Raw genomic sequence first — 27,532 nt, forward strand, 5'->3', positions numbered from 1 at the left:
TTAATTTATGTTCACATTTTATTTTCACATTATTACAACAATAAAATCAAACTTTTTTTTTAATCTGCAGCAGTCTTCGCCCCCACATCTTCAATGCATTTAAAAAAGATGCCAAGACAATTTTGTTTCTACAAACACCTAAAAATTCACAAAAACTTAATCTGGGCAGTCCAATAAAACAGATATTAAAAAAAAAAGACAAGGAAATCGCACCATCAGGGTGGTATTAAAAACATGAACTGCGTAACATCCACAGACAAGATGATCAATGAAGAGATGAACCATGACAAAGCTGCAGAGCTTGGTGAATGGATGCCTTGCAGGTGGGTGATTTAGCATTCTGCTGATGATGGTCGAGATTTTGTGTCGGAAACTGGCCCCCCAGTGCCTTTTTCAAGCTCAGTATGGCTTGGATCTCCTGTCACCGCGATCCCTGATGAGACAGTGAGAAAAAGGTGTCAAGAATGTTCTGTATAGCTTACATTGTAATATAAACGACCTTTAACACCACAACAGAACACAACAGTAATTAAACAAGAAAAGCATATGCTTTCTACAACACCCCTTCGTCATGTCCGTTTACAGTGGGACCCCAACCAACCCTCCCCCCCCCCCTCCTCCAACAGAAGACATTGATTTCCTAAAAATGTCCCAAAACTTGCTCCTAATGCGACCTGACTTAATTCTTTGAGTGTTTCAATCCTAAGAATATCCCCAAACAAACCTGCCCCACCCCCTTCTCTCCACCATCACTAACCTCATACTCAACAGCAACACAAACCTGCCACACCCCCTTCTCTCCATCATCACTAACCTCATACTCAACAGCAACACAAACCTGCCACACCCCCTTCTCTCCATCATCACTAACCTCATACTCAACAGCAACACAAACCTGCCCCACCCCCTTCTCTCCACAATAACTAACCTCATACTCAACAGCAACACAAACCTGCCCCACTCCCTTCTAACCACCATCACTAACCTCATACTCAACAGCAACACAAACCTGCCCCACCCCCTTCTCTCCACCATCACTAACCTCATACTCAACAGCAACACAAACCTGCCCCACCCCCTTCTCTCCATCATCACTAACCTCATACTCAACCGCAACACAAACCTGCCCCACCCCCTTCTCACCACCATCACTAACCTCATACTCAACAGCAACACAAACCTGCCCCACCCCCTTCTCTCCACCATCACTAACCTCATACTCAACAGCAACACAAACCTGCCACACCCCCTTCTCTCCATCATCACTAACCTCATACTCAACAGCAACACAAACCTGCCCCACCCCCTTCTCTCCACCATCACTAACCTCATACTCAACAGCAACACAAACCTGCCCCACCCCCTTCTCACCACCATCACTAACCTCATACTCAACAGCAACACAAACCTGCCCCACCCCCTTCTCTCCACCATCACTAACCTCATACTCAACAGCAACACAAACCTGCCCCACCCCCTTCTCACCACCATCACTAACCTCATACTCAACAGCAACACAAACCTGCCCCACCCCCTTCTCTCCACCATCACTAACCTCATACTCAACAGCAACACAAACCTGCCCCACCCCCTTCTCTCCACCATCACTAACCTCATACTCAACAGCAACACAAACCTGCCCCACCCCCTTCTCACCACCATCACTAACCTCATACTCAACAGCAACACAAACCTGCCCCACCCCCTTCTCTCCACCATCACTAACCTCATACTCAACAGCAACACAAACCTGCCCCACCCCCTTCTCACCACCATCACTAACCTCATACTCAACAGCAACACAAACCTGCCACACCCCCTTCTCTCCATCATCACTAACCTCATACTCAACAGCAACACAAACCTGCCACACCCCCTTCTCTCCATCATCACTAACCTCATACTCAACAGCAACACAAACCTGCCCCACCCCCTTCTCTCCACCATCACTAACCTCATACTCAACAGCAACACAAACCTGCCCCACCCCCTTCTCTCCACCATCACTAACCTCATACTCAACAGCAACACAAACCTGCCCCACCCCCTTCTCAAAACCATCACTAACCTCATACTCAACAGCAACACAAACCTGCCCCACCCCCTTCTCTCCACCATCACTAACCTCACACTCTCCAGCAACACAAACATCATCATCATCATTCTTTTTTTTTGGACCAAGTTGCATCTAAATAGATGGGACCAAACAATGACCCTGCTGTAACTCCAAAATTACCAAACCCAAGAGGTGTGCAAAGTTTCAAAGCTCTAGCTTCAAGAACATCTGAGATAACCTCAAAGTGAAGTTTTTTTGTCTACGGCTGGCTGCCGCCTTACACTGCTCATTCCTGAGACTCTCCTGATTGCTCAGGGGAGTCAAAAACCGAACTACTACATAATACACAAAACAAGGACATAATCTTCCACTGATCCTTTGGGGCAAGGAAATCTACACAAATTAAGTTTAGCAATTTGTAAACTCACCCGCCAAAGTCTCTGCCACCCCCGCGGTCGCCACGGCCTCTGAAGCCACCGCCGCGGTCGCCACGGCCACCACCGAAGCCACCACGGCCCCCTCGGTCTCCGAAGCTACCTCCGCGACCGCCTCGGCCCCCAAAGCCACCACGGTCGCCACCGAAGTCACGGCCTCCACGACCACCATAGCCACCCCCTCCTCTTCCCCCGAAGCCCCCTCGACCGCCGCGACCTGTGAACAATACATCAGATCAGTTTTTACCTGTGTCACATTTGGATCATCTATATTATGCCAACATAGGGTAGAGGGATTAGTGAGGAATTCATGCTTATCATTATGACAGGAAATTCCCAATTGGGTTGAATAAGTAGGGGTCAATCATCATGATCATTAGTCCACGGCATTTCAAATCTCTTCAGGCGAGTATGTAGTCGCTGTTTGTTAACCGTATGAGGTACAAAAAGCTTGTTTTTCTTCTTCTATATATTAGTTCAAGTTATACTTGCGTAGCCATAACACAACTCTAACCATGAAACGTTTTAAGCAACTTGAGTGTTGTTGACAAGTTTTCTCTTCTTTTTTGAGGGGAGGGGGGCCAGAATGTTGGCCAAAAGATTGACATTTAATCATCAACCTATCAATAGATAACACAGGCAAACAAAAACAGAAAAACCAAGTACCTCCTCCGTCTCCTCCGGCGCCATCAGGGCGTGCTGTGTTACACAAGTTACACTCGTTACGCCACCTGAAGTTCGTGTTGCCACAGTCCCTGAAAAACAAGCAGTATTACACACTTTATTGCAACTATTCAAACAGGGATTCAAAGTCTATTATCATATGTGTTTTCTTCACAGCTGCAACAAATTGTACATTCAAATCTAATTCTTTGATTTTTTTTATGCTACAAAAAATTCCTTCAAAAACATCATAGGTATATATCTCTATAGTCGACAACAGTGTCTCTGCTTGGTGGAATGAATCCACAGAAATCAATGACATTGACAGAGAGCATCAACAGTTTTCCTGTTGTACCACTATAGTCATTGTCTTTCTGCGTCTCAGAAACCGTACCCAGAAAATGAAGTTGGGGCGATAGAAGGGATAAAAACTTACGGATTGCCACAGGTCCAGTCTCCATCTCTGCTGGGACCACCACTTCCACTTCCACCCATGCCTGCAAAACAACAAATATTTAGGCGAAAAATATCTAGTTTGATGACAAGACCACATCAATTGGGGTTGGTAGGTTGCTGACTCTTAACGTTTATTTTTAGTCTTTTTTGTCATAGAAGAGCAACTTTCCATGTAAAGTCTGCAAAATTGAGTTTTGTCATTACGGCCATGTGTAGGAACATTCTTTATTTCAATGCATTTTTGAATTTTGCGCATATCTTTTGTTAGTACTACTAAGGGGCGATTTTGCAATTATACAGAACCGCATTGAACAAGTTATGATAATGAACAGTTACTTTTTTCCATTTTCTCTACGTCAAGTAGCAACTTGTGTCAAATACAAAACAAAATAAATTGTTTCAGGTAACTATGGGTCCTTCAAGGACAATATCCCATTAAAAGCCTGAGGATGAATACAATTACATTGACAAGAAAAGTACTCACCACCTCCACGGCCACCTCCTCTGTCACCCCCACGGCCGCCACCACCGAAACCACCACCACCCCGACCCCCTCGGTCACCACCACGTGGTCCTCCTGTTGATAGACACCAGGTAAGGTCAAATATTCCATAGTTGAATCTCCGTATCTACACACATACACAACTTAAATAAGTAGGTCCTAAACAAACAGTACTCTTACAACTGGGCTAAGCGTACAGATGCTATAAAGAGGATTTCTGCGATCATGATTTCATCTTTTAGCATCTAAAACCAATTTTCTCATGTCACAAGTCTGCATTGCAAACAAACTCAAAGGTTTGAGTTGTTGTCCCATGATCTTCAGCTAAAGAAGTTGATACACATGTTTTCAGGCTATCTTTATGGCAAGTCAGAGATCCAATGCTATGCTGATAATGAACGCTTTAGCTAAAAATAATTAACATACCTCTACCTCGACCACGTGTGAAGTTGGAGGCAGGACGCTGTGCCAGCTCCACCTTTATGAGGCGTCCGTTGAAGTCTTTGCCTGAAAAAACATTAACAGTTGAAACCGACTTCACATACAAAACATGACAACAGGCTTAATTAAAATGTATGTGCCAAGCACCATCGGCTATCAAGCTTATCAGACCAAACATGGAACAAAGTAAATAACAAGAAGGGCAAAGCCCATACGACTCACATGCTTGACCTTGACATGACCTTGACCTTCAGGGTCAAGGTCAAATAACTAAACCTAACAATGACATACAGCAGTCCCTCTCATGAACGGACACCCTTGGGCCATAGCAAAACTGTCCGTACATTGCAGGTGTCCGGTCACGGGAGGGGTGACCACACCACCCCCTCCCCCATACACTCACACAGAGACACACAAACAACAGAATTGAGTCTATGCTAACCACTTCTTGTGGCTACTAAACAATAAACTCCTAATACTTCTTTAAACGTTCTGTAAAAATGATTTGTATGAAAAGTGTTGAAAAGAAGAGATAAAATAAATTAAGGCAGTGAACACACTCACCATGCACTGACATAAGAAAGCAGCCACACAAACACAGCACAGAGGAGCGTGTGCAGATGCTTTGCAAGAATAAGCTTGAAACCCAGTTTGAATAAATAGCAGCAGATAGAGCTGCATGTCATAATCATGTAATTTATTTTCATCTTGTCTGGCTTTATTGACTGCATGCCGATCATGTGGCATGGCAGTGACTTTTCACTCTTCAGTCGGAAATACACTGTACATAACACAGCTCCCACTCTCCCTCACTAATGCCTACCCCAAGCCGTGACAACTGATGCTTGGAAATTGTGTGGAAGAGTACACCTCTCTATTTCTCTTCAATGCTCTTCCTGCTGACATGCAGTGACACCGGACACCCCACAGAGTTTAGCCAGCTACCCCTCCACCCCCAACCCCCCCCCCCCCCCCGCCTCCCTCGCTCTCTCACTCCCTCCAGCCATGTACTGTTGGGCTGTGGCCAGAGAGGTCAGCTCCAACTGTTCACTCAGAGCAAAACCAGTTGACTGTGTCGTAACTTTTGACACAGCAAGACAACTGAAGGGTTCACAGATTAGGCAACCGACTCACTGGTCAAGGCTGAGGGGAAACAAGAGTATCTTGTCAATGAAAGAGGTTACACACAGACACACGATGCTGAGAACTGTGGCCGGTTTTTCACTCTCTTTCGCTCAGGACCTTCATCGACTGTGTTTTCTGTTGTTTACGTCCAACAGACAAGAATAAAGAGCACAGTGCAGTTTCATGTTGGCATCTTCGCATGTACTCCACTCCTGACCAAAACTACCCCCCCTCCTGATGGGTACAGGTGCACTCAAGTTACCAGTGACTGTCGTCACGCCATTGCGGCTGTGATCTTTGCACCAAGAGCCGGACTGCTCTGTTATCGATTTTGTTGTGGTGAAAATTTGACGATGGTCTGTCCGTACATTGGAGGTATGACCTGCTGTTGGGACCGAAAATGAGTGTCCGTGTCCACGTTTTGCAGGTGTCCGTTTAAGGGGGGGCAAATATAGAAGGAAAACACTCCGTGCCGAGCAAATGTGTCCGTACATGTCAGGTGTCCGCTCACGCCGGGGGCCGTACATTGCAGGGACTGCTGTAATACACTAAGAACTGCTTTACACATTTTTCCTACCAAAATACATGTGACCTTGACCCAAGGTCAAGGTCATCCAAGGTCATGCAACACAAAGCTGTTAATTCAAGACATAGGAAGTACAATGGTGCTTATTGGCTCTTTCTACCATGAGATATGGTCACTTTTAGTGGTTCACTACCTTATTTTGGTCACATTTCATAAGGGTCAAAGTGACCTTGACCATATGTGACCAAATGTGTCTCATGATGAAAGCATAACATGTGCCCCACATAATTTTTAAGTTTGAAACAGTTATCTTCCATAGTTCAGGGTCAAGGTCACTTCAAAATATGTATACAATCCAACTTTAAAGGACCCTTGCGACCTTGACCTTGAAGCAAGGTCAACCAAACTGGTGTCCAAAGATAGGGCTTACATTGCCCTGTATAGCATACATAGCTAAGGTTGCCATTCTCGATAACTTCAGAAAAAAATGCGAAAATGGTCGTTTTTAAGACAACAATTACGGCCCCTGTGACCTTGAACTTGAAGTGAGGTCAAGTTGCCGCACATGTTTTTTGAGATCTTGTAACCATACACCATCAGGCCACATCAGGTGTTGACAGACTTAATAGTGTCGAAGAAATATCCAACGTTAAAGTTTTCCGGACGGACAGACGCCGGGACGGACGGACGGACGGACGACTCGGGTGAGTACATAGACTCACTTTTGCTTCGCATGTAAGTCAAAAAGCAATGCGAGCCAAACATTAAAAAATGTTGAATACTGTGTCGTAAGGCAAGGAAACAGAAAATCTCCCCTTCGAACACCATAATCTACCAACATCTTTTTTCTGTTTTGCCCTTTGAGGTTTCAACAAGCTTTGAAACATTGTCTATCTCCAAACCTTAATTCAGCTTCAAGTGGAGTCATATTAATGTGTAACTGACAGTGATACACTTGTGATCAGTCCAAATGCCCTGCATAAGAAAATTGCTCGATGTGACGTCCAATCCTATAATAATTTACAGGTACTATTCTGTGAGAAGTTTCAAAACACCTACCATCAAACCAGTTGATAGCGGCTTTAGCCGTCTCTGGGTCGTCAAAGGTGATGGTAGCCTCTCCTTTAGGGACGCCCGTATTCTTGTCCTTGTAGATCCACACCTTTGGCAAGCCTGTGCGCTTGTCTGTCTGAGAGTGCAAAGGAAAAGGCAGTGTTGTTTTTTTAAAACTGACTGCAATGGAAGCCTGCTCACCCATTTATGCACACACAGACATTTAAAGAGAAGACCTTTCGATAAACAGAAAGAACGCCTTGGTTCTGTATCTATTCCAAGGTTCTCTACACTGTGTGGGCACCCCACCCCCCTCATATGCTTCTGTCCCCCATTTCATTTATGAAAACATCTTTTCCACCGTTAAGAGCACTGTCCACATTTGTGTAACCATACATCACTAATGTTACAGCCAGACTAAGAGCGAGGAAATTACACATCTCCAATAGCCAATCACATACCTTGATGACGCCAATGCTGCCAAAGTGTTGCACCATTGCCTCTTCGCTGCAGTCTTCCCCACAGCCAGACACGAAGATGGTGTCTTGCTGGATCTCCATGTCACCACCGCCATAACTACTGCCGCCACTACCACCACCACCGCGGTCACTTTTGCCAAATCCACCACCACTGCTTCCACGGTCATCTGCAAAAATGATCTCTCTTTTCAAAAGTCACATTTTATTCATCTTTATTCATTAATGAAAATAATAAAATAAAAAAAGCCAGACACACTGCATTTTTTTTTTAAAACCGAACAATGAGAATCAGAGGAAGGAAATCGGCTGTTTTGTAACATTACCCTTTGTTGCAAACGCATAACAGTTGTAAACATCCCTCACCTCTAACCCAAATTTGTTTGTTTTCAAAACATTTAAAGTTCAAAACTCTTTAGTACCATCCCCCATCCCTCGTCCCAGGTCCATTCAGACAGGAGTAAAATGTTTTAACATCACTCAAATTCAAGAAAATTAATGTATGACATGTTTAGGTCAGAATGACAATTACATTACTATTAGAATATAAGAAATACACCCATCCTAAAATTGTGGTCGCAGCCCTACTCAACGACCTCTTTCTTTCTTTCTTTATTTGGTGTTTAACGTCGTTTTCAACCACGAAGGTTATATCGCGACGGGGGAAGGGGGGAGATGGGATAGAGCCACTTGTCAATTGTTTCTTGTTCACAAAAGCACTAATCAAAAATTTGCTCCAGGGCTCAACGACCTCATATTTTTCACTTGAACAAGACTGTTAGCCAGTTTTTACCTTCAGCCACAGTAAGACCTAATAATCACATTATTTTTAGTTTGTTTGTTTTTCTGTGTACATGCATGCCTGAAATACAAATTCTCTGATTTCTACCACACTGTAACATTGAAGCAAATTTAGCATGCCCATTAATTATTTTCTTCTTCCCTTCTTTGCTTCAAAATGGTTTTTCACTTTCTCAGTCGACAGTGATTTACATATCTGCTTCAAGCAACCATGTCAAACTTCAAGGTTTGTTGCGTTACAGTCACTTCACATTTTTAATATTTAAAAAAAGTGTCTTAGTTTATTCAGTCGGACCCTTTAAAGTTTAACTTCAACCTGATATAACCGTTCCTCTTTCAAGATGAATACAACCTTTTCCAAGTAACGATATTGCCAATTAATTCAAGCTTCTAATATTTTACTTTGTGTGCATACAGTGGAACTCCCCTTTTAAGACCTCCAAAAACGTGAGAAAATCAAGTCTTACACAGAAGGGAGGTGAAAAATAGATGTAGATCAACAGAGCTAATGAACAGAAAATCAAGTCTTACACAGAAGGGAGGTGAAAAATAGATGTAGATCAACAGAGCTAATGAACAGAAAATCAAGTCTTACACAGAAGGGAGGTGAAAAATAGATGTAGATCAACAGAGCTAATGAACAGAAAATCAAGTCTTACACAGAAGGGAGGTGAAAAATAGATGTAGATCAACAGAGCTAATGAACAGAAAATCAAGTCTTACACAGAAGGGAGGTGAAAAATAGATGTAGATCAACAGAGCTAATGAACAGAAAATCAAGTCTTACACTGAAGGGAGGCGAAAAATAGATGTAGATCAACAGAGCTAATGAACAGAAAATCAAGTCTTACACAGAAGGGAGGTGAAAAATAGATGTAGATCAACAGAGCTAATGAACAGAAAATCAAGTCTTACACAGAAGGGAGGTGAAAAATAGATGTAGATCAACAGAGCTAATGAACAGAAAATCAAGTCTTACACAGAAGGGAGTTTAAAAATAGATGTAGATCAACAAAGCTAATGAACAGAAAATCTGAAAAAGCAAAATCCAAACAAGAGGCGAAGCCATCAAGGCTCACGTAAGAAATCGACAAACAGTAACACAAACTCAATCACTCCGTCACACATACATACACACACACACACACACACAGAAAGAGCATAGGTGAAACTGTGCAAGAAAGCGAGACACTAGATCTAGATCTGTCTGCATGTAGCCTACTTACAGGGACACGACTGCCAGCTAGTCTCGGCCCGCTCAAAATAATAATGACCGAGACTTTCAGTACTTCCTTCGCGTGACGTCTAACCCTCTTACGTCATAATGTGACGTCAATGTAATGTGACGTCTTCAAATGTTAGAGTTTCTACCACAGACATACACACGCACGCACATACGCACGCACGCACAGACAGACAAAGTTACGATCGCATAGGCTACATTTACGTGAGCCAAAAAGCAGTCAGTCTTAAAAGGGCAGTTCCACTATACTAAATTGGAAGAAGTTGGCACTCTGCCTATTGTTGACATCTAGCTGTCCACACAGATCAGTATATAGTAACACCTTTGCAGTGCATGCTTAATTCCAAACAATTAGTTTTATTATACTGAACCAGTGGAATCACAATTCCATCCCAGTTCTGAAAGCACCAGAAGCACAATAATCTCATCCAGTTGCATAAATGCAGTACATGATCGGTGCAGTACACCGACACAAGGAACTGCGTCTACCAATGTTTTCAGCACCTGGTTTCAATCCTTTTTCTTTCAAACTCAAAGCACAGCAAGTTTCAGACACTTCTTTTGGATGACCCTTTCCACACACACATTAAGACTGCTGACACTTAACATTTTGTAGTTGGTTTTTTAACACACTAGTGACTCCCTTTTTTGATCTGAACTTCAAATCTCCAAGACAATCGCACCCTCCACAGGAATTGGTAGATTTGCATTTTTTCTTCTTTCTGTATTTTCTCAGTGCAATGGTGATCACAGGCCTATGTACACATTGCAGGACCCTGTCACTCAATGCTGTCACAAACCACAGTATCGGCAACCATCATTAACTTGATTACTCAGAAGAAAACACAGAACCATACCAACAGCATGACAGAAATTCGAATGCCGCTTTTCCCCCACAGATCCAGGAAAAAAAAAGAAAAAAATCAGTAAAAAGCGTCAACCAGCCCAGGTTTTGATTGAATTTGACACTGTTGGTTTTGATTGTCAGGTAATGGTATGATCACTACTTTTTTTCATCTGACCTCTTATTGCAAAAGAACACCAAAGGTATTAAACTGTAGTAATTTCTTTTGGCTTATTGCTCATGAACGTAGAAGGCTCACAATGCCGTCATAAAAAACAAGTCGTACAACAAAAGTAAATTCCAGGAGACAAAAGTACCTAAGCTTTTCATTTTCACCCTTTTATTTCCCGTTTCATGCGATTCCAGAGCTCTTTTTGCAGTCTTACAGCAATATGACCATTTCATACGTGTACCCCGAGAGCCAGAACACTTGCTATTTGGTAAACCATGTAATATGATTTTAGATATCAACTATAACTAAACAACAACAACCATAACCAAACTCTCAAATTCAAAAGGTAACGATTCTATGTCATTTTTCTTTTGTGTGTCTGTTCTGTTTTTTTGTTATTACCATGTTTCTCACACAATGAAGAGGAACTTAGTCCGTTCCATACGGATACCAAATAGTTCTACTTCAGCCAATTACTGTACCTGTGTTACATTATCATTATGAAGGCATGTATGTGCAAGACAAAGCCTTGGTACTCAACAAATTAACTCTTGCGTTTCGACCACAAATTGGTGGAGCACTGATCAGTGATGAGCTCATCACTCCCGACCGCTGCCGCAAGGTATACATGTTAACAACATGTATACTAATGTGTACCAACGCCTGGAACAGCTTTCTGTTCCACAGACCTGGACGAATCAGACAACCAGAACCACCAACTAAAAAGATCAGGTTTACCATCAAAGTTAACACCTTGTCAATGTCGTTTCACCAGATCTAGAGGCTACTTTCCATCTTTAAACCCTCTACATGCAGAAGACCAAGGTTCGCAATTGACCAAGTTTAAATCTCATTCTTTTCAAGGAAATATGTATTCAGGTACATAATTGTTTGGTAACATCTTCCGGTTTTTCCTTTTGACATAGCATACTTTCTTTATTTGGTGTTTAACGTTGTTTTCAACCACGAAGGTTATATCGCGACGGGGGAAGGGGGGAGATGGGATAGAGCCACTTGTCAATTGTTCACAAAAGCACTAATTTTTGACATAGCATAACAATTCACACTTTAACAACAAACCACCACACACGTTACGGATGTACATAGGGCTGAGGAACATCAGAGATGTCGTTTGACATCACCAGTCGGCAAAACGCCCACTTTCTTCAAATCATTGTAAAGTTTGTCATCATGTTGGCAGAGCTGCCAAACATTTGTCATGATGGAAAAAAGGCGACACCAAGAATGGTCTTATCCTCAGGACCACTGCTAGAACCATGGCGTCCGTTTCGTCCAAAATTGCCTAGCAACATACCTAAACATACATCATTTGTGAGCATCACTGTCATCCTTATACCTTGTACAGGTTAATTGTTTGCATTTTGTAAACATCGTCCCATGGGTGTTATTTCTTCATCCATGGAAACCATGCTATACTCAACTCTGCCTTTTGATACATGTGAACCAAATAACCTTCAAAGTCACGTGTCCGTAATGTAAGAAGGACCGTCATCCTTTTTATACATGTGTACCTAATACCCTTCACAGTTAAGTGTCAGGAAATGTAAGAAGGTCCGCCGTTCCCCGTCACAGTTCACGCATACCCAATCTTGGCAGTAAAAATAGCGGACCCATGACTGCCAGATAGGTTTCCAAAAAGTGTCGAGGCTGTTTTTGTCAGAACACCAGGCTAAGCATGTGCAATTGCCCACCAGTCACCACGCGACACTTGAGAGTTGCTACTCAAGTAAGTAAATGACAGACCTCAATGTGCATTTACTGCCAATTTGACAAATATTTTGTTCTACTAAATAAATCATGTTGTTTCAACAAACCATTGAACCCATAGTGGCACACCTTTCATGTTTACGTTCTTAAAATGTTAGCCAGTATTATTTTCTACTTCAACAAGATTTTTATTAATGTTTTGAGGCACACCAGTCCATTTTGTATTTTGTCTCAAAGAAGATTTTTAACCTGCAAATGCTGCTCTTCAGTCTGTAACCATGAAAGCCAGGTGAAGATGTGCAAAAAATCTTTCTGAAATGCACTCTTCATTCTAATTTTTATACGTGACTTATACCAAATTAGTTGTTTATTATGAGAAAACTTTCACCCACATGAAATAAAGCACTTCTATTTTGTCTTGAATATCACTATTGACATAACGCAAGAATACCTTTTCCAAATGGAATTTAAACAAAACTTCGGCAAGGGCTTTGGCACTTGGTTCCTTTTATTCAATGCCAGTGCCAATGATGTGGGAAAAATCAAAACAGGTTTCACTTACTATACTTTGATGTGATCGATTTACAGAATTCATTATTTAGAAGCATTTATTTTTTATTTATGTTCACATTTCTGCGCCTTTAACAGTTTCTTTTGAACTCAGTCAGGTCTTCCTTTGCAGCAGAAATCAGTGACCCAGGGATTACGTTAACTGACATTTTCCAAGTATTTTACCGGAGAGAAAATGTCAAAATACCAGAAATTAAATGTGCAACAGGCCAAACAACGATGTTTTATTTGAAACATAATGACTGTTTTAGACACTCATTTAGACACTATTACAGACGTGCACGTACTACATATATGAACGCCTCCCACTTATTTCTCTCCCAAAGACACCTCTTTAATGTAACGGATCACATTGTTGTTGTTTTTTGCCGTTTCTGTTTTGTTTAACATAAAAAAAAAGAACACCAGCAAGCAGATGTACTGATGTTTGACCATTTTCCTGTATCTTAAGTCTCTCACACCACACGCAACCCCTTTACAATAATGTATATGTGCCATACAGCACCGGTACCCAATACCAAAATATGACATGGAGAAACAAGATGACCAATGAGAGAGAGCAAACTGAATGTTGCATCTCCTCCAGTCGCACTTACCACCACCAAATTTGTTGTAACCACCACCCCCTCGGCCTCCGCTGAAAACATAATTCTGCATCAGTACTCCTCGTGGGCAACCAAAGGACGGGTGTCTCTTGTCGCTGGTGAGGGTAACCCGTTGCAGTTACCAACCATCTTTTTTTTTCCTTTTTTCTCTTTCTTTTGATATTTTGTTAATTATTGGATGAATCCAACCCGGCAAATTTTCAGCTCCTCACTTAGCATGTGGCTCAGACTAATGAATACCAGCACAGAAAACAATTCTTTTCAAAAGAAAGAGGATGTACAGAGATCTTTCACTAACAGTAACACTATAGCAGCAAATCATTACATGGACAAGATCTACTTCACTGGAACACAGAAATAAGATACACATTCAAACACAAAGCATACTTTACATCAAATTATCATATTTATACATTTCTCTCTCTTTTTCAGTTTCACACACTCACACATAACATGCGCGCTCTCGTACAAGACCAGACACTTACAGGAATATCCTTGTGTTACAATTATTTCACTTTATATCTATAGTGAAGTCTAAGATTATTATTGTGCTTGAGAAAAAAAGGCAATCCATGCCCCAAAACTGTTCACACAATCAAACAAATTCTAGATGACATCAATGCTCAAGTTTTAAATTACCGACCACTACACTAAATGGCTAAGCCGATAACAGCTGTCTTTATCTCCAGGGAAAAGCAACATATTGCCAATGTGCCTTCAAGCACAAACACGCGTATACATTAGGCCGAGCCACATGCTTCAAGTAACCTTACACCAAGGGCTTTTGAAAAACAATCTCGAGTTTCAACCTTTTCTCTTTTGGTTAAACAGCTGTACCTTTTCCAAGATTTAAACCTTTTAAGACATATCATCAAATCCATTTTTTGGTAAATCACATGACTTCCATATTAAATCGAACCATAATGTTAGCATCAGGAGCTCACTGGACTAATACCCATAACATCAGGTCAAAATGTAACACAAACTTTCAAAGGATGCACAAATCATCAACTACGATACAGCACTAAATGTACATCCCATGGAGACTAAGCAAAAGAAAGAAGAGGGGACAGAAATTTCAAAATATGAGATGGAGAAAGAGAAGGAACAACAGGGGGGGGGGGGGGGGGTGGGGAAAGAGAGAGAGAGAGAGAGAGAGAGAGAGAGAGAGAGAGAAAGAGAGAGAGAGAGAGAGAGAGAGAGAGAGAGAGAGAGAGAGAGAGAGAGAGAGAGAGAGAGAGAGAGAGAGAGAGAGAGAGAGAGAGAGAGAGAGAGAGAGAGATCCAACTCCCAAATAGAAATGCAGCGTACACCATTTAACACCAATGAGTTGGTTTGTCAGCTCCGCACACTGCACATGTCTTTCCATGGCAATCCGATTCAGGTGAGGAGCAGGACTTTCCCTCTCTGTGCAACCAAGTTCACATTCACCTTCCTCATGATGCTGACTGGCGTATACGTTTCATTACGGACTCCATGAGTCAGTAAATTAGCAGTGGAAAAGTTGAACCAATGGGAGATACACAATATAACTGCAACTATGTATTCCTTTTATTTCTGAACACCACATTACACTTTATTACAAAGAATCACACCACCAAAAATGGCACTTGCCACCACAACCATCAATGCACTTCTTTCAATCAGAGTAAGTCCAGTGAGCCCCAAGCTAAACCATGTCGTGTTGACAGCGTAATTTGATCTTTATAACGATTTCTTGTTTGTGTGTAAACCCCTACACAACGCAAGCAATGAGACACCTGTGTGAATAACAAGCATGGTTAAATAAACACATCAGGCAATCCTTAAAGTACTGTTTTAATAATAAAAAAAAAAGTCAGCAATAAAGATATCCTTTGACCTGACCCAAGGGCGAATCACACTTTCTAAAGAAGTTCTGGGGATGCATACACACCCTTCGAGTAATTAAATGTCTGGTTGAACCATATACCAAGCCCAAAATTGATACCCCAATAATCACACAAGACGGAGACCCTTTCGGAGTGTGCGAACTTGATTTTTACCACCATAATCGGTTTTTACCACAGCACAAACAGCAAATAATTATAAAGTTTATAAGCATAGACCCGTTTGCCTTCTGACATCCCTTTCACTTTCAGTGTTTCACCAAGTTTTCAATGTTGGTATTCTGTACCCAATGTACCACGTAGTGTAAATAGCTTATATGTAACACCCCAGTTTTTCCTCTCGTAGTTGTTTGACTGAAGTCTATACCGTAACAAAAATACCTTTTCAAGACCTCTCTGTCGTGATCCAAAGCTTGAGAAAGCTGGTGCTCACAAAGGGGACATTCTCTCCTAATCTTACTTATTTTAAATTCTTTTGCTTATATTCTAGGACATCGTTCCTTGAACAAGGAGAACTGAAAAATAATTAATACAATAACAACCTGTACGCATATTATAATCTGTCCAATCTGAAGCAGAATGCACCCCCGGGTTTCCTTTGTCTGTGTCAATGTTGAATCTGACCATATGTCAGATTTTCGTGTGTTCAACTGTGGGTTTTTTGCACCTTATTAGGGGAAAGGGGAGGGGATGGAGAATTTGTTTCCGTTCACTTTGATTTTTTCCCCGCGGTTTAAAGACGCACCTTTCCCCCCTTTGGGGTTTTGGACCAGAGACTCCCATGAGGAGCATGCACAACCTCGCGCTGCATTCAGATTTAAACACACACACTCTCTCTCGTCTGTGTGCAAAATCACTCAATGAATCCTTGCAATCAATATACTTTTAATGCTTAAAAAAAAATAAAAAATTGTTATACCTTCAACACCCCGGTTTTTTTTTTTTAAATCTTGAACTCCTATTATGCAACTTTCAACTCTGTTTTTCAACCATAAACACTTTTAATTTTTTCTTTAAACATTCATTGTCCTATTTTTCGAACTTTGAACACCCTATTATTTACCCAATCATAACGATGATCCAACTGCTTCCATTTCTTCTCAAAAGACTTTCATGTGCAAAACTTTACAATGACACCTTTTTGTCATTCAGTCACTGATGAAAAGCTTCAAATAAAACCTGTAGTTTGTGTGTGCGTGACTACCGATTACAAACTGATCAGAAATGAACGCTTCTCATAACCTTTATTTTATTCAACTTTTCATGGTAATTTGTTTTTAAAACTTTTCAGGTACTACTTATTTCCTGAGCTATGTCCTACACACTTTTCTCTTTTGTTTTAACCATCCTTTAACTTGTTTTTAACTCATATGTCCCCTTTTTATGTGAGCACCAGATAAGGAAACCTGACATGGAAAAAAATGTGATGCTTACCCATAGTCTCCACCGCCTCCACCTCGACCACCACCTGCACAACAAAGCAAAAGAGAAAATCAAAAGTTTGCTGCAACCAAACAATCCATTATCATCAACCTCCACAATCTTGGTGAAGCGTTGATCAACACAACTTGCTTTCTCTGCCCCTGCCTGTAGCAGAGTTTCATGCAACCAACGTTTAATGCTACTCACTTATGATACAGCCCTTCAATTCAAAGAAACTGAAACTGGCATGTTATGCATTACAGCAAACACCTTCAAGAAGGCTCAACAATGTTCAGAAAAAATCTGAAAAACACACAATCTACCACTTTATATCGTTTCTCACCTACCTGCAGACCTACTGGTTGACAATTGAAATTCAGCCCTCATTGGAAATCCTTGAACACTTTTGACCAAGGCCTCCATTTTTTTAACAGTTTCAAAAACTGTTCACCACGTACCATATCCTCCATCTCTGCCGCCGCCACTACCACCATAGCCGCCGCCACCACCGGATCTGCTGCCACCATAGCTGCCGCCGCTTCCACCGCGGCTATCACCACTGTAGCGCGAAGACCCGCTGTCTCCACCGTAACTCTGTGAACCTCCACTATATCCACCGGACTGTGAACCACCATAGCCGCCAGCTGAAAGTTTGGCTTATACGGTTACAACCTTAACATAACAAGGTCACCTGGACACAAGATATTAAAGTAATGCCAAGAGATCGAAGAAAACACTGACAAAAAACCAAAATAATACAACAAAATCAATTACATCTAAATTCACACCAACTACCACCACCACCACCAACACCACCACACAGAACACTAGAAACTACTATTTCAGTGCAGTCAGAAAGATGTACAGTAGCCCTTGCAACGACTGACCACCTGCACTGTACGGACAGATTTGCGTTGACCGAAGGGGTGTCAACGGCGTCAGCAGCCACCTGCCATGTAGACAGATTTACACTGCCAAGTGTTGTTTCAACAATAATTGCACCCTCTTAAGCGGCCACCTACAATGGGCGGACATACGATCTTTGAATTCTAAAACATGGAACTGATTAGAGATGCGGTTTGCTGCTACAGCAGTCCCTGCAATGGCTTGCTTACATTTTTCGTTATGGTAAAACCAGAAAGTTTCGGCCTTTTTATCAAGTAGCAAAGCTGTTGTAACACAATTATTATTTCACAACCAAGATCCCCAAAATGTAATGGAGGCAGTCTTGGTCAGGAAATGGTAGCCAATTGAAGTAAAAAGTAAAGGGACATAACTACGAGTTTGAGAACTTGGTGCTGTGGTATCATTGACACGATCTGTTTTTGTGTAAGGCCAAAAAAAAAAGAAAAAAAAGGTCTGTTTACGGTAACCCGACCGACCCTAGTTTTTAGGCCCGACCCTAATCTTTTTTTTGGATCGTCTGAAAAAAAAAAAAGCCCATACGACTCACATGCTTGACCTTGACATAGCAATGACATCATACACTAAGAACTGCTTTACACATTTTTCCTACCAAAATACATGTGACCTTGACCCAAGGTCAAGGTCATCCAAGGTCATGCAACACAAAGCTGTTAATTCAAGACATAGGAAGTACAATGGTGCTTATTGGCTCTTTCTACCATGAGATATGGTCACTTTTAGTGGTTCACTACCTTATTTTGGTCACATTTCATAAGGGTCAAAGTGACCTTGACCATATGTGACCAAATGTGTCTCATGATGAAAGCATAACATGTGCCCCACATAATTTAAGTTTGAAACAGTTATCTTCCATAGTTCAGGGTCAAGGTCACTTCAAAATATGTATACAATCCAACTTTGAAGAGCTCCTGTGACCTTGACCTTGAAGCAAGGTAAACCAAACTGGTATCAAAAGATGGGGCTTACTTTGCCCTATATATCATATATAGGTGAGGTATTGAATCTCAAAAACTTCAGAGAAAATGGGAAAAATAGCTGTTTTTTAGGCAACATTTATGACCCCTGCGACCTTGACCTTGAAGCAAGGTCAAGATGCTATGTATGTTTTTTGGGGCCTTGTCATCATACACCATCTTGCCAAATTTGGTACTGATAGACTGAATAGTGTCCAAGAAATATCCAACGTTAAAGTTTTCCAGACGTCCGGACTACTCGGGCGAGTACATACTCACTTTTGCTTCGCATGTGAGTCAAAAAACCGCATCCAAAATAGAGCTGTTTGCGCTCAAACAGCAGACGTAAACTCAAAGTACTGTTTATAGTTATGTTGGGCAAAAACAGGGATTGATGAGAAGAAATGAACTGTGAAACATCATAGAGAGGGGAGAGAAAAAAAAAAAAAAAAAAAATGGGGAAAAAAAAAAAAAAAAGCCGACCTACCGACCCTATTCTTTCACCCTATGTTACCGTAAACAGACCTATTTTTTTTTTGGCCTAATGGGGGTGGAGGTGGGTGAGCCCCCAAGACGACCACCTGCGCTGTACGGACAGATTTGCGTTGGTTGAAGGGTTGTCAGTACAGAAAAAGACTGCTGTATACTGATGAAGAAAACAAACACTGGACAGGGGGAAGTATCCAAACGGAAAAAATAGATTCCAGCCAAATAAAACTCACTTTGATCATAGCCACCACTGCTTGCACTGCCTCCCTGGCTGTAGCTAGTGCTGCTGGCAGGAGGTTGGGTGTAGGAGCTGGGCTGACTGTAACCCCCTGCAGTAGCACCCTGACCGTAACTTGACGTGGCTTGAGAAGTCTGACTGTAGTCACCTACACACACACAGACAAGACCACTGTTAAGTTTGCAGAGGTGGGAGCAAAAAATCTGAGCTATACCAGGGGTGTCGTTTGGGTCGGCCAAAGTTTGTCCATTTTTTTTGTATTGGTCAGGTTTTGATTGCTAAAACTGCTGCCGATGTACTTAGTCCACTGACTGACGTTTATTTCCTTCGCGAATACCAAAAACGAAACATCAATGTTTTGAACGGAAGCCAGTGCCAAAAAATATAGATGCCAGAGTGGTTTCCCTTGTACAAGGGAAACCACACTCTCAGCGTTTGCGTTCGCCGGTTCGCGATAGTTTATCAATCAGGCAGTGCTTTCGATTTAGATTTGAACATCATGTCGCAACCAAAAAAGAAACAAGTCGCATTAGGCGAAAATACCACATTTAGTCAAGCTGTACAACTCACAGAATGAAACTGAACGCAATGCAATTTTTCAGCAAGACCGTATACTCGTAGCATCGTCAGTCCACCGCTCGTGGCAAAGGCAGTGAAATTGACAAGAAGAGCGGGGTAGTAGTTGCGCTGAGAAGGATAGCACGCTTTTCTGTACCTCTCTTCGTTTTAACTTTCTGAGCGTGTTTTTAATCCAAACATATCATATCTATATGTTTTTGGAATCAGGAACCGACAAGGAATAAGATGAAAGTGTTTTTAAATTGATTTCAAAAATTTAATTTTGATCATAATTTTTGGCTCATGTAAGTGTAGCCTATGCGATCGTAACTTTGTCTGTCTGTGCGTGTGTGTGTGTGTGTGCGTGTGTATGTCTGTGGTAGAAACTTAAACATTTGAAGACGTCACATTATGGCGTAAGAGGGTTAGACGTCACGCGAAGGAATTACTGAAAGTCTCGGTCATTGTTATTTTGAGCGGGCCGAGACTAGTTGGCAGTCGTGTCCCTGTAAGTTACAGGCTACATGCAGACAGACAGATCTAGATCTAGTGTCTCGCTTTCTTGCACAGTGTCACCTATGCTTACTGTGTGTGTGTGTGTGTGTATGTGTGACGGAGTGATTGAGTTTGTGTTACTGTTTGTCGATTTCTTACGTGAGCCTTGAAGGCTTCGCCTCTTGTTATATTTTTAATTTTCAGACCTTGTTTTTTTTTGGCCTAACGATGAAAATCCCCAAATGTCCGATTCACATTGCCGCGTGTCGGTCAGATGTCCTATCGTTTTTAGCCTGAGCGTGGTCATTGTCCGATATGTACTCCATTCCTTCGGACAGCGCGATATTCGTTAATTTTCATTTCAAGATACAAATCTTCTAAAAGACCGAACGCTCTCGTGTTCAGCTGACACTGAAGTTGCCAGTGCCGCGTGCGGATCCTTTCTTTTGTCGGGAATTCCCGAACCGTTTGCGGTATGCGCCGTTTGAGTATAACCGTCTCGGTGCAGCGCACTGATCTAAAAATAGTGGATTATTTTTAGATCAGTGCACGCCACAGGAGTACGGGAGACAACTCCAACTGACTACATTTGTAGTCTGCTTTTTTTCTCGATACGAGACGAAGCACTGAATTATGCCGCTGAAAAAAACACCTAAAGCCTGCAAAAGATCAGCATTAGATCAAACCGATCATTTTGTTTTTCAACTTTTATCCAAATCATGCAGTTTGTAATCAAAGTAAGAGCTCTGAAGTTGTTCATGTTGGTTTCTTTTTTGTGGTTTCTTTGAAACTAAACAAATACAACATTATACGCACACTGTGTTGATGTAGGGGAAGGGCTCCTAATATGGACCGGCTCCTAATATGGACCACCTCCTGTTCTGACAAACTAACGGCGCTAGAGCGCTCACAAAAGTTTTGTTCGCTGTATTCACCCTCTCTGGATAACTTGCATATGTCAAAACTGTTGCAGAAACACAAATCTCAAAACCGTTAGGCTTTTTTTCACTTTTGGCAGCATTCACTCTAAATTTGCCGCCTAAAACGGACTCGTTTCTGTGCAAAGCCAAAGCTTTTATCAAACAAAAATTGCTATATATGACAGCTAAGACCGTATTTGTTACATTTTAGCAGGGTTGACACCGATTTTCTACTGCAAACAAAAAATAACAGCAAAATCTCAAAGTATGTACGAGTCCCCTAATATGGACCACCTTCAGCAAATCGAAGAAAATAAAAGCTAAAGGCTATTTTCATGAATTTATTTAGAAGCTTACTGGAAATAACCTATAACTAGCCCTCGAGATTTAAAAAAAATATGAAAACAAGTTTTCTTTTTGTGGAAGTTGATAATTTCATTTATTTTCACTCTGTTTTTGATAAGCTTCTTTAGTTTCCTGGTGTGCTTGAAATAATGCTCTCATCAACCCGAAACAGATAAGTCAAAAGCATATTTTAATTAGTCTGACTTGTACACTAAGTTGTATGATGTTATTATGAAGTATAGGGGGCTTATTACAGTGATTTGTGAAGACCGCTTCACTGGTCCATATTAGGCGCCCAGGCTCCTAATATGGACCATTTGTGATTTTTTCTGTATTTAATTTTTGCTGAATGTCTATCAAAGCTATTTCACTCTAATTAGGCCTAACGGTTAAACTAAGAGAGAAGGACTACCAAACACAAAATGAAACGTCTTCGCAACCTAACAATTACATGCAAGTAAAATCAGAATCAACTATTTGCTGCTGTTAGCTCCATCTATGTCAGTTTTCTACTTCTTGACCCGAACTTGACCCTACTGTGACCTTGAAATATGACCACTCAACCAGACTGGTCATGTCCAGAGGTCATCAAACCCCAAAAGCGATAGACTCTGACCTTGAAATTTGACAAAGGTCGACCTAACTTCATGTCAGGTCACCAAAAGCTCCAGTTTCAAAAATGTTCAAGAAATTGCAATCTTCTCTTATGTTTTGCACCCTCACAGCTGAGCCATTCGGGACGTGTGATACAGGGGAAAACCCCTCTGTGGATAATGTGAACTCGAGAGAACCTGACCATACAAGGAAATGGTCAGCAGAGAAAAAGATGAAAGACAGCAGCACATTTGCGCCTATATAAAGTAAATCAGCTTGGACACGTTAAAAAGGATTAGGCTAACTCACCATAGGACTGCTGCTGGCCATACTGTGGGGCAGCTGGGGCAGGGGCCGCTGCAGGCTGAGCATAGGCACTCTGGTCATAGCCGCTGTACCCTCCCTGCTGGTCATAAGAACCTGGCTGCTGCTGCTGAGGCAATGTACTATTGTTAGTCACATGGAAGGAAGAAAAGAACATGCTAGTACTACTAGTAGTAAGCCTACTAACTTCACTGTAAAAACCAGCCACCAGTCCTCATTACAAAAACAATCGATTGACTTTTCAGTTCACTTAACAGGAACAAAACTGAAAAGGAAGAAAAACAGGAACAAAACTGAAAAGGAAGAAGCCTTATCTAAGTTCACAAGAACCAAACAGAGAAAATGACACTAAGGAAAGCAAAAAAGACTTACACTTACAGTTAGTCTTTTTGACCATGGCATGTTAAATTATATAAAAGTACACCACCTTATATCCTTCAAATACACGTAGCAGAGTAATTCACAACCTTATCAACACTACGACCAAAGTAGTTTTTAATTTTAGCCAAGAAAGACATGTAAAGATAATCTGACATGTACATCAAATACACCTGAGTTTGGTGTATTTAGCACAAAAAGGCGTACAATTCCAATACATGCCCGAGACAGGCACTTTAACTTACTGCTGCTGGGGGTGGTTGCTGTTGGTAACCACCCTGTCCATAGGAGCTTGCATCAGCTCCTCCATAGCCTGAGTAGTTGTAACTGCACAGACAAATCATTTTTTAATATCTAAAAATAGAACTTGTTGGTTTTGAGTGCTAAAGATAACAAGGAGCAGATTGCAACAATACCACCAAGCGCTTTTTATTAAAACGCCATAACAGTAAACACAAATAGGATTAAAATACAGTTAATCATGTGAGACAGAAAACAAAACAAAACCATTTGAAAAGTAGGGACACAAACAAAGCAATCTCCTGGTACTAAGTATCACTGTCACTTAAAAAAGTTGAAATGGAAAATAGCAACGGATCAAACAGATATGGAAATTCAAACTTACCCTTGCTGGCCTGCTTGGCCACCGTATCCATATTCTGAAAAATGAAAGGAACAAATGTGACTAAGGAGCTACTAACCATTCAGATACTATGGCAAGGCATTAACTACAGTACTTGTAATATTTTGCTGAGGTGCAAGTTTAACTCTAAAGAACTCAGACCTGGGAACCCCTGTTTTGCACTTGTAGCATTCTCGAAGAAACTTGGCGTATTTTCAGAAAAATGAGTGTACTCCACACATCATTCAAAGCTCCCAAATACTGGATTGGTTTAAGTTCAGGCATGGGAACAGGAAATCATCAAAAAGGAGGAAAATACAGGGATGTTCCTTGGATTTTGTCCTTATAGGACAAATGTCCTAGCCTTGCTGAAAGTATAGGACATTTGTCCTGAACTGTAAAAAACAATCGGTCATTTCACGTGGAAAGAAATAAGCCGTCCACATCCTCCTTTGGTACACACACACTGTGACACACACCAGAGAGAGAAATATAATGTAATTGTATTCCAAACTTGCCTTCTTCTAGTTCTTGTGTGTGTGTGTCTCTGTGTGTGTGTGTGTGTGTGTGAGTTTGTTTGTTTAACAGAAAGCAAAAGATCTCAGGTAAAGAAGAAGTCAAGGCCAAAAATTAAATTGAGTGCATACCGATTTACTGGAACTTAGGGAAATATGCCAAAATGAACCTGGAATCAGCACTCTCTTACACACATCATACTAAAACAAAGCAAAGACACATGAAACACAAATTAAATCAAAACAGCATATAGTGTCCGGTTTCAATTTCTTCGCAGGCGGCATGATCGCATTCGCAGTACCTGAGGTTGAACTTTCGGAAATTCTTAAACTGCGCGGTCTTCAAACGGCGAAGTTACTAAACCAAACAACAGAAGACGTTGCCGATTCGGAGATTGGGAGACGTATCATCTGATGCCTGATCCAATAAACGGATCAATGTTGCCATGTCTGACGTGGCAATAAAACGATCGGTCAGTGTCCGTCTCTGACATAAACTTATCGGACATTTGTCCGCCAGAGACACAAGGTACCGGTCATTAGACCAAGGTATCCGGCCCAGGGCCGAGCCCTGGGAACATCACTGAAAATAATGCGGGGGTGCGGGGGCCGAACGCCCCCTGAAGCTGAGGGTTTTTGGCATTTTCCACACCTAAAACGTGCACCAGGAGACACCATAACTTTACAAAACAGTGCACTTGAAGCTGCAGTAATTTCTCACCAATGTGTTCAAAATCTTTAACAGAGAGCTCCACTGTGTGTTCGTTTAAGACTTTGCCTTTCGTCAACCAGATCGAAGTCTTCACTCTCTCCTTAAGCCAACCAAAATTCCATTTGTTTTTCACACTACCCTTGCTAGTGATTCCCTGATTGGCCCCTCCAATGTTTGGCAGAGGTTTTGCAAGAAAATGCCACACTCCCACAACACACAAACCCGACAAAGTTATTTTCGTCTTGTAAGAATAAGCATTAAGATTCTCTATAAACCTTACTGTGAAAAAAAAAGACAACAGACTGCTGCAGATTCACAAAGAGTGCTGTTTCTAATAGTTGAAGATAAATGCCACTTGGTACGAGGACCAAGTCACCGAGTCAGTTAATTGAGTAATGGTTTGGTGTGGGACTGAAAATTGAAATCCATTGCGGGCCAGGTAGTTCAGTAAGTCAGTTGATAAGAGCACTGGACTTGCGATCCTAGGAAAATGGGTTTGAATCCAGACTGGGTCGGATATGGGTCAAACTTTAGGCGCAAATTCAGAGATGGCATCAATGACCCACCACAGTGGCAGGTAGCCACGGATATTGGACATGCTCGCTACGCAAGAAAATGGCAGCCGCCAATCCGATTGGCTGTCCATGGCTGTTTACCGACCAGTGCAGACGACCTTTAATGGTATCAACCAATTGTATTTAATTCTTGCGTAGCTAGCCTAGTAGCTATCAAACTGTTTCATATACACTCTTCCTTCCTAGCATGTCTCGCCATTAAGAACACTCGTCCAAATTTCACAGCACTGGGATAACACTGTACTACTTGCCTCCAAAAAAACCCGAAAACCTCATCAGAATTTGGCCCTTAGATCATGTTTTGTTACATATGATATTGGTTTAAAATCATTACATATATCTGCAACTTTCACCGTTCATGGCTTTATTTTCGTGTTGTGTGAGGAGCGGAAGCACTAATCACATGAACGTCATCAATACTTGTATTTTCGATTAGGCCTAAAAAAAAAATAGGTGTGGTTACGGTAACCCGACCTACCCTATTTTTAGGGGCCGATCCTATAACTTTTTATTACATTTGTCAAAAAAAAAAAAAAAAAAAAAAAACCGAGCGCAATAAACGCAATGAAAGCGAAAGCGCCCGTGTCGCACACTTATTTCCCTGTCAAGTAGGTTTAATTTGTACACATTAGAAAAAAAAGTAAAAAAAAAAAAAAGTGATTGCCTACCTACCTACCCTATTTTTTTTGGCTATGTTACCGTAACCACACCTATTTTTTGGGGGGGGCCTTAACAAGAGTTACCTCCATTGCAATGCATTGAAATCGATGCATCGACTTTGTCGAAAGGCTCTGAACACAAAAAATAAGGGTGCACATAGCATGAATCAGGCATGACTTCTAATAGACATGTCAAACGTTTCTATTTGAAGTTAGATTTAGTAATTTTAGATGGGGTTTTCCTAGGTTTTCTGGTTTTTTTTGGAAGTACCCGGATAACAAAGTAAAGCCAAATCAAAATGTCCCACTCCCAAAATGTTCTTGATTAATCTCTATGGCTGTGCAATTACAAAATTAATAAAGTACTTAACAGAGAACAGACGCGACCTGACTTCAGTCAAAATAAAGCACAAGCAGTAACACTAAGCAAGGAAGACCTAAATCTTGTTCTTTTCACATAGCCTATCTATCGCTTCTTCAGTAAATGATCTGAGCGCTCCGTTTTTGATTCACGGTAACAAAAAAAAATCCTTAACCGCAGAACACTTCCACTGAACGATTAGCGCCTCTTTGGTCAACAATATTGTGCATGGTTTAGGTTTGTTATTTTTTCCCACTACATTTGACAGTATTTTTTGACTGCTGTGGATAAGCACCGGTCCCCGCAAAGATGGCGTCTGTACAACAAATCGACACCAAGCCAAAACACGTTGCAGATACTATCCAGTCCTGACTCATCCTCGGCAAATATATACAAAAACGAAGCCGTAATGCTTCGTATGTGCCTGCTGGTCAACAGCTTCTCTTGATCTAAAGTTATTAGTCTAATTGTGTAGCAAACAATACTTACGAGCGTCAGCCATTTTCGATACCGGGAGGAATAACTGCGTGCTTTGTGACGTCACCCAAACTACAGACTGGCGAGAAAATAAAAACTCAATTTCTAAAATGTTATGGCAGACAGAATAATTTTGTTTATCAGCTACTTCGACCAAATTAACCCATTAAGCACCGGTAGAAAATGTTTTAACAGATAACTATATTGGTATTTTATAGTTGACTTCAATATTGCCGGTGTCAAACAAACTTTAGTAACCCAGTCATGCAAGACATTGTTTTGTTTATGCAGATCATATAACCACCATTTGCAAAGTGTTTGCCTTTATGTTCACATACTTGCATTTTGACTCCAATATGTAACAGAAGACCATGAATGGGTACGGAACAAAAAGAAAGAAAGTGT

The 27,532-nt window shown here is 41.3% G+C and overlaps 1 protein-coding gene across 7 annotated transcripts; it reads right to left on the reverse strand.

Moving 5' to 3' along the window:
• LOC138975873 (RNA-binding protein cabeza-like) lies at nucleotides 1–27,200 on the reverse strand. Of its 7 annotated transcripts, none has more exons than XM_070348644.1 (16): nucleotides 27,140–27,194; nucleotides 23,832–23,865; nucleotides 23,452–23,533; nucleotides 22,814–22,934; nucleotides 19,588–19,740; nucleotides 17,444–17,629; nucleotides 16,998–17,031; nucleotides 13,687–13,727; nucleotides 7,718–7,902; nucleotides 7,263–7,392; nucleotides 4,538–4,618; nucleotides 4,094–4,186; nucleotides 3,590–3,650; nucleotides 3,157–3,245; nucleotides 2,485–2,707; nucleotides 1–433 (listed from the first exon to the last, which is right to left on the reverse strand). In XM_070348644.1, the coding sequence occupies exons 1-16, from the start codon at nucleotides 27,150–27,152 to the stop codon at nucleotides 400–402; spliced, it is 1,560 nt and encodes a 519-aa protein (XP_070204745.1). In that variant the 5' UTR covers nucleotides 27,153–27,194; the 3' UTR covers nucleotides 1–399. The 7 variants fall into 7 exon arrangements, with proteins under 7 accessions (XP_070204745.1, XP_070204746.1, XP_070204744.1 ...); XM_070348645.1 differs by having other exon boundaries at nucleotides 4,544–4,618; nucleotides 22,814–22,937; XM_070348643.1 differs by having other exon boundaries at nucleotides 22,814–22,937.
• Between the last annotated feature and the right edge of the window lie 332 nt (nucleotides 27,201–27,532).

This window comes from Littorina saxatilis, linkage group LG9 (assembly GCF_037325665.1).
Source record: "Littorina saxatilis isolate snail1 linkage group LG9, US_GU_Lsax_2.0, whole genome shotgun sequence".
Classification (NCBI taxonomy): Eukaryota; Metazoa; Mollusca; class Gastropoda; order Littorinimorpha; family Littorinidae; genus Littorina; species Littorina saxatilis.

Excerpts from the sequence above, each read along its gene's own strand:
- LOC138975873 (XM_070348643.1), bottom strand. Across the intron at positions 13,728-16,997 it reads GGAGGCGGTGGAGACTATGG|CGGAGGCCGAGGGGGTGGTG; the intron begins GTAAGCATCACA and ends TTATGTTTTCAG. Across the intron at positions 7,393-7,717 it reads GCAGCATTGGCGTCATCAAG|ACAGACAAGCGCACAGGCTT; the intron begins GTATGTGATTGG and ends TTGCACTCTCAG.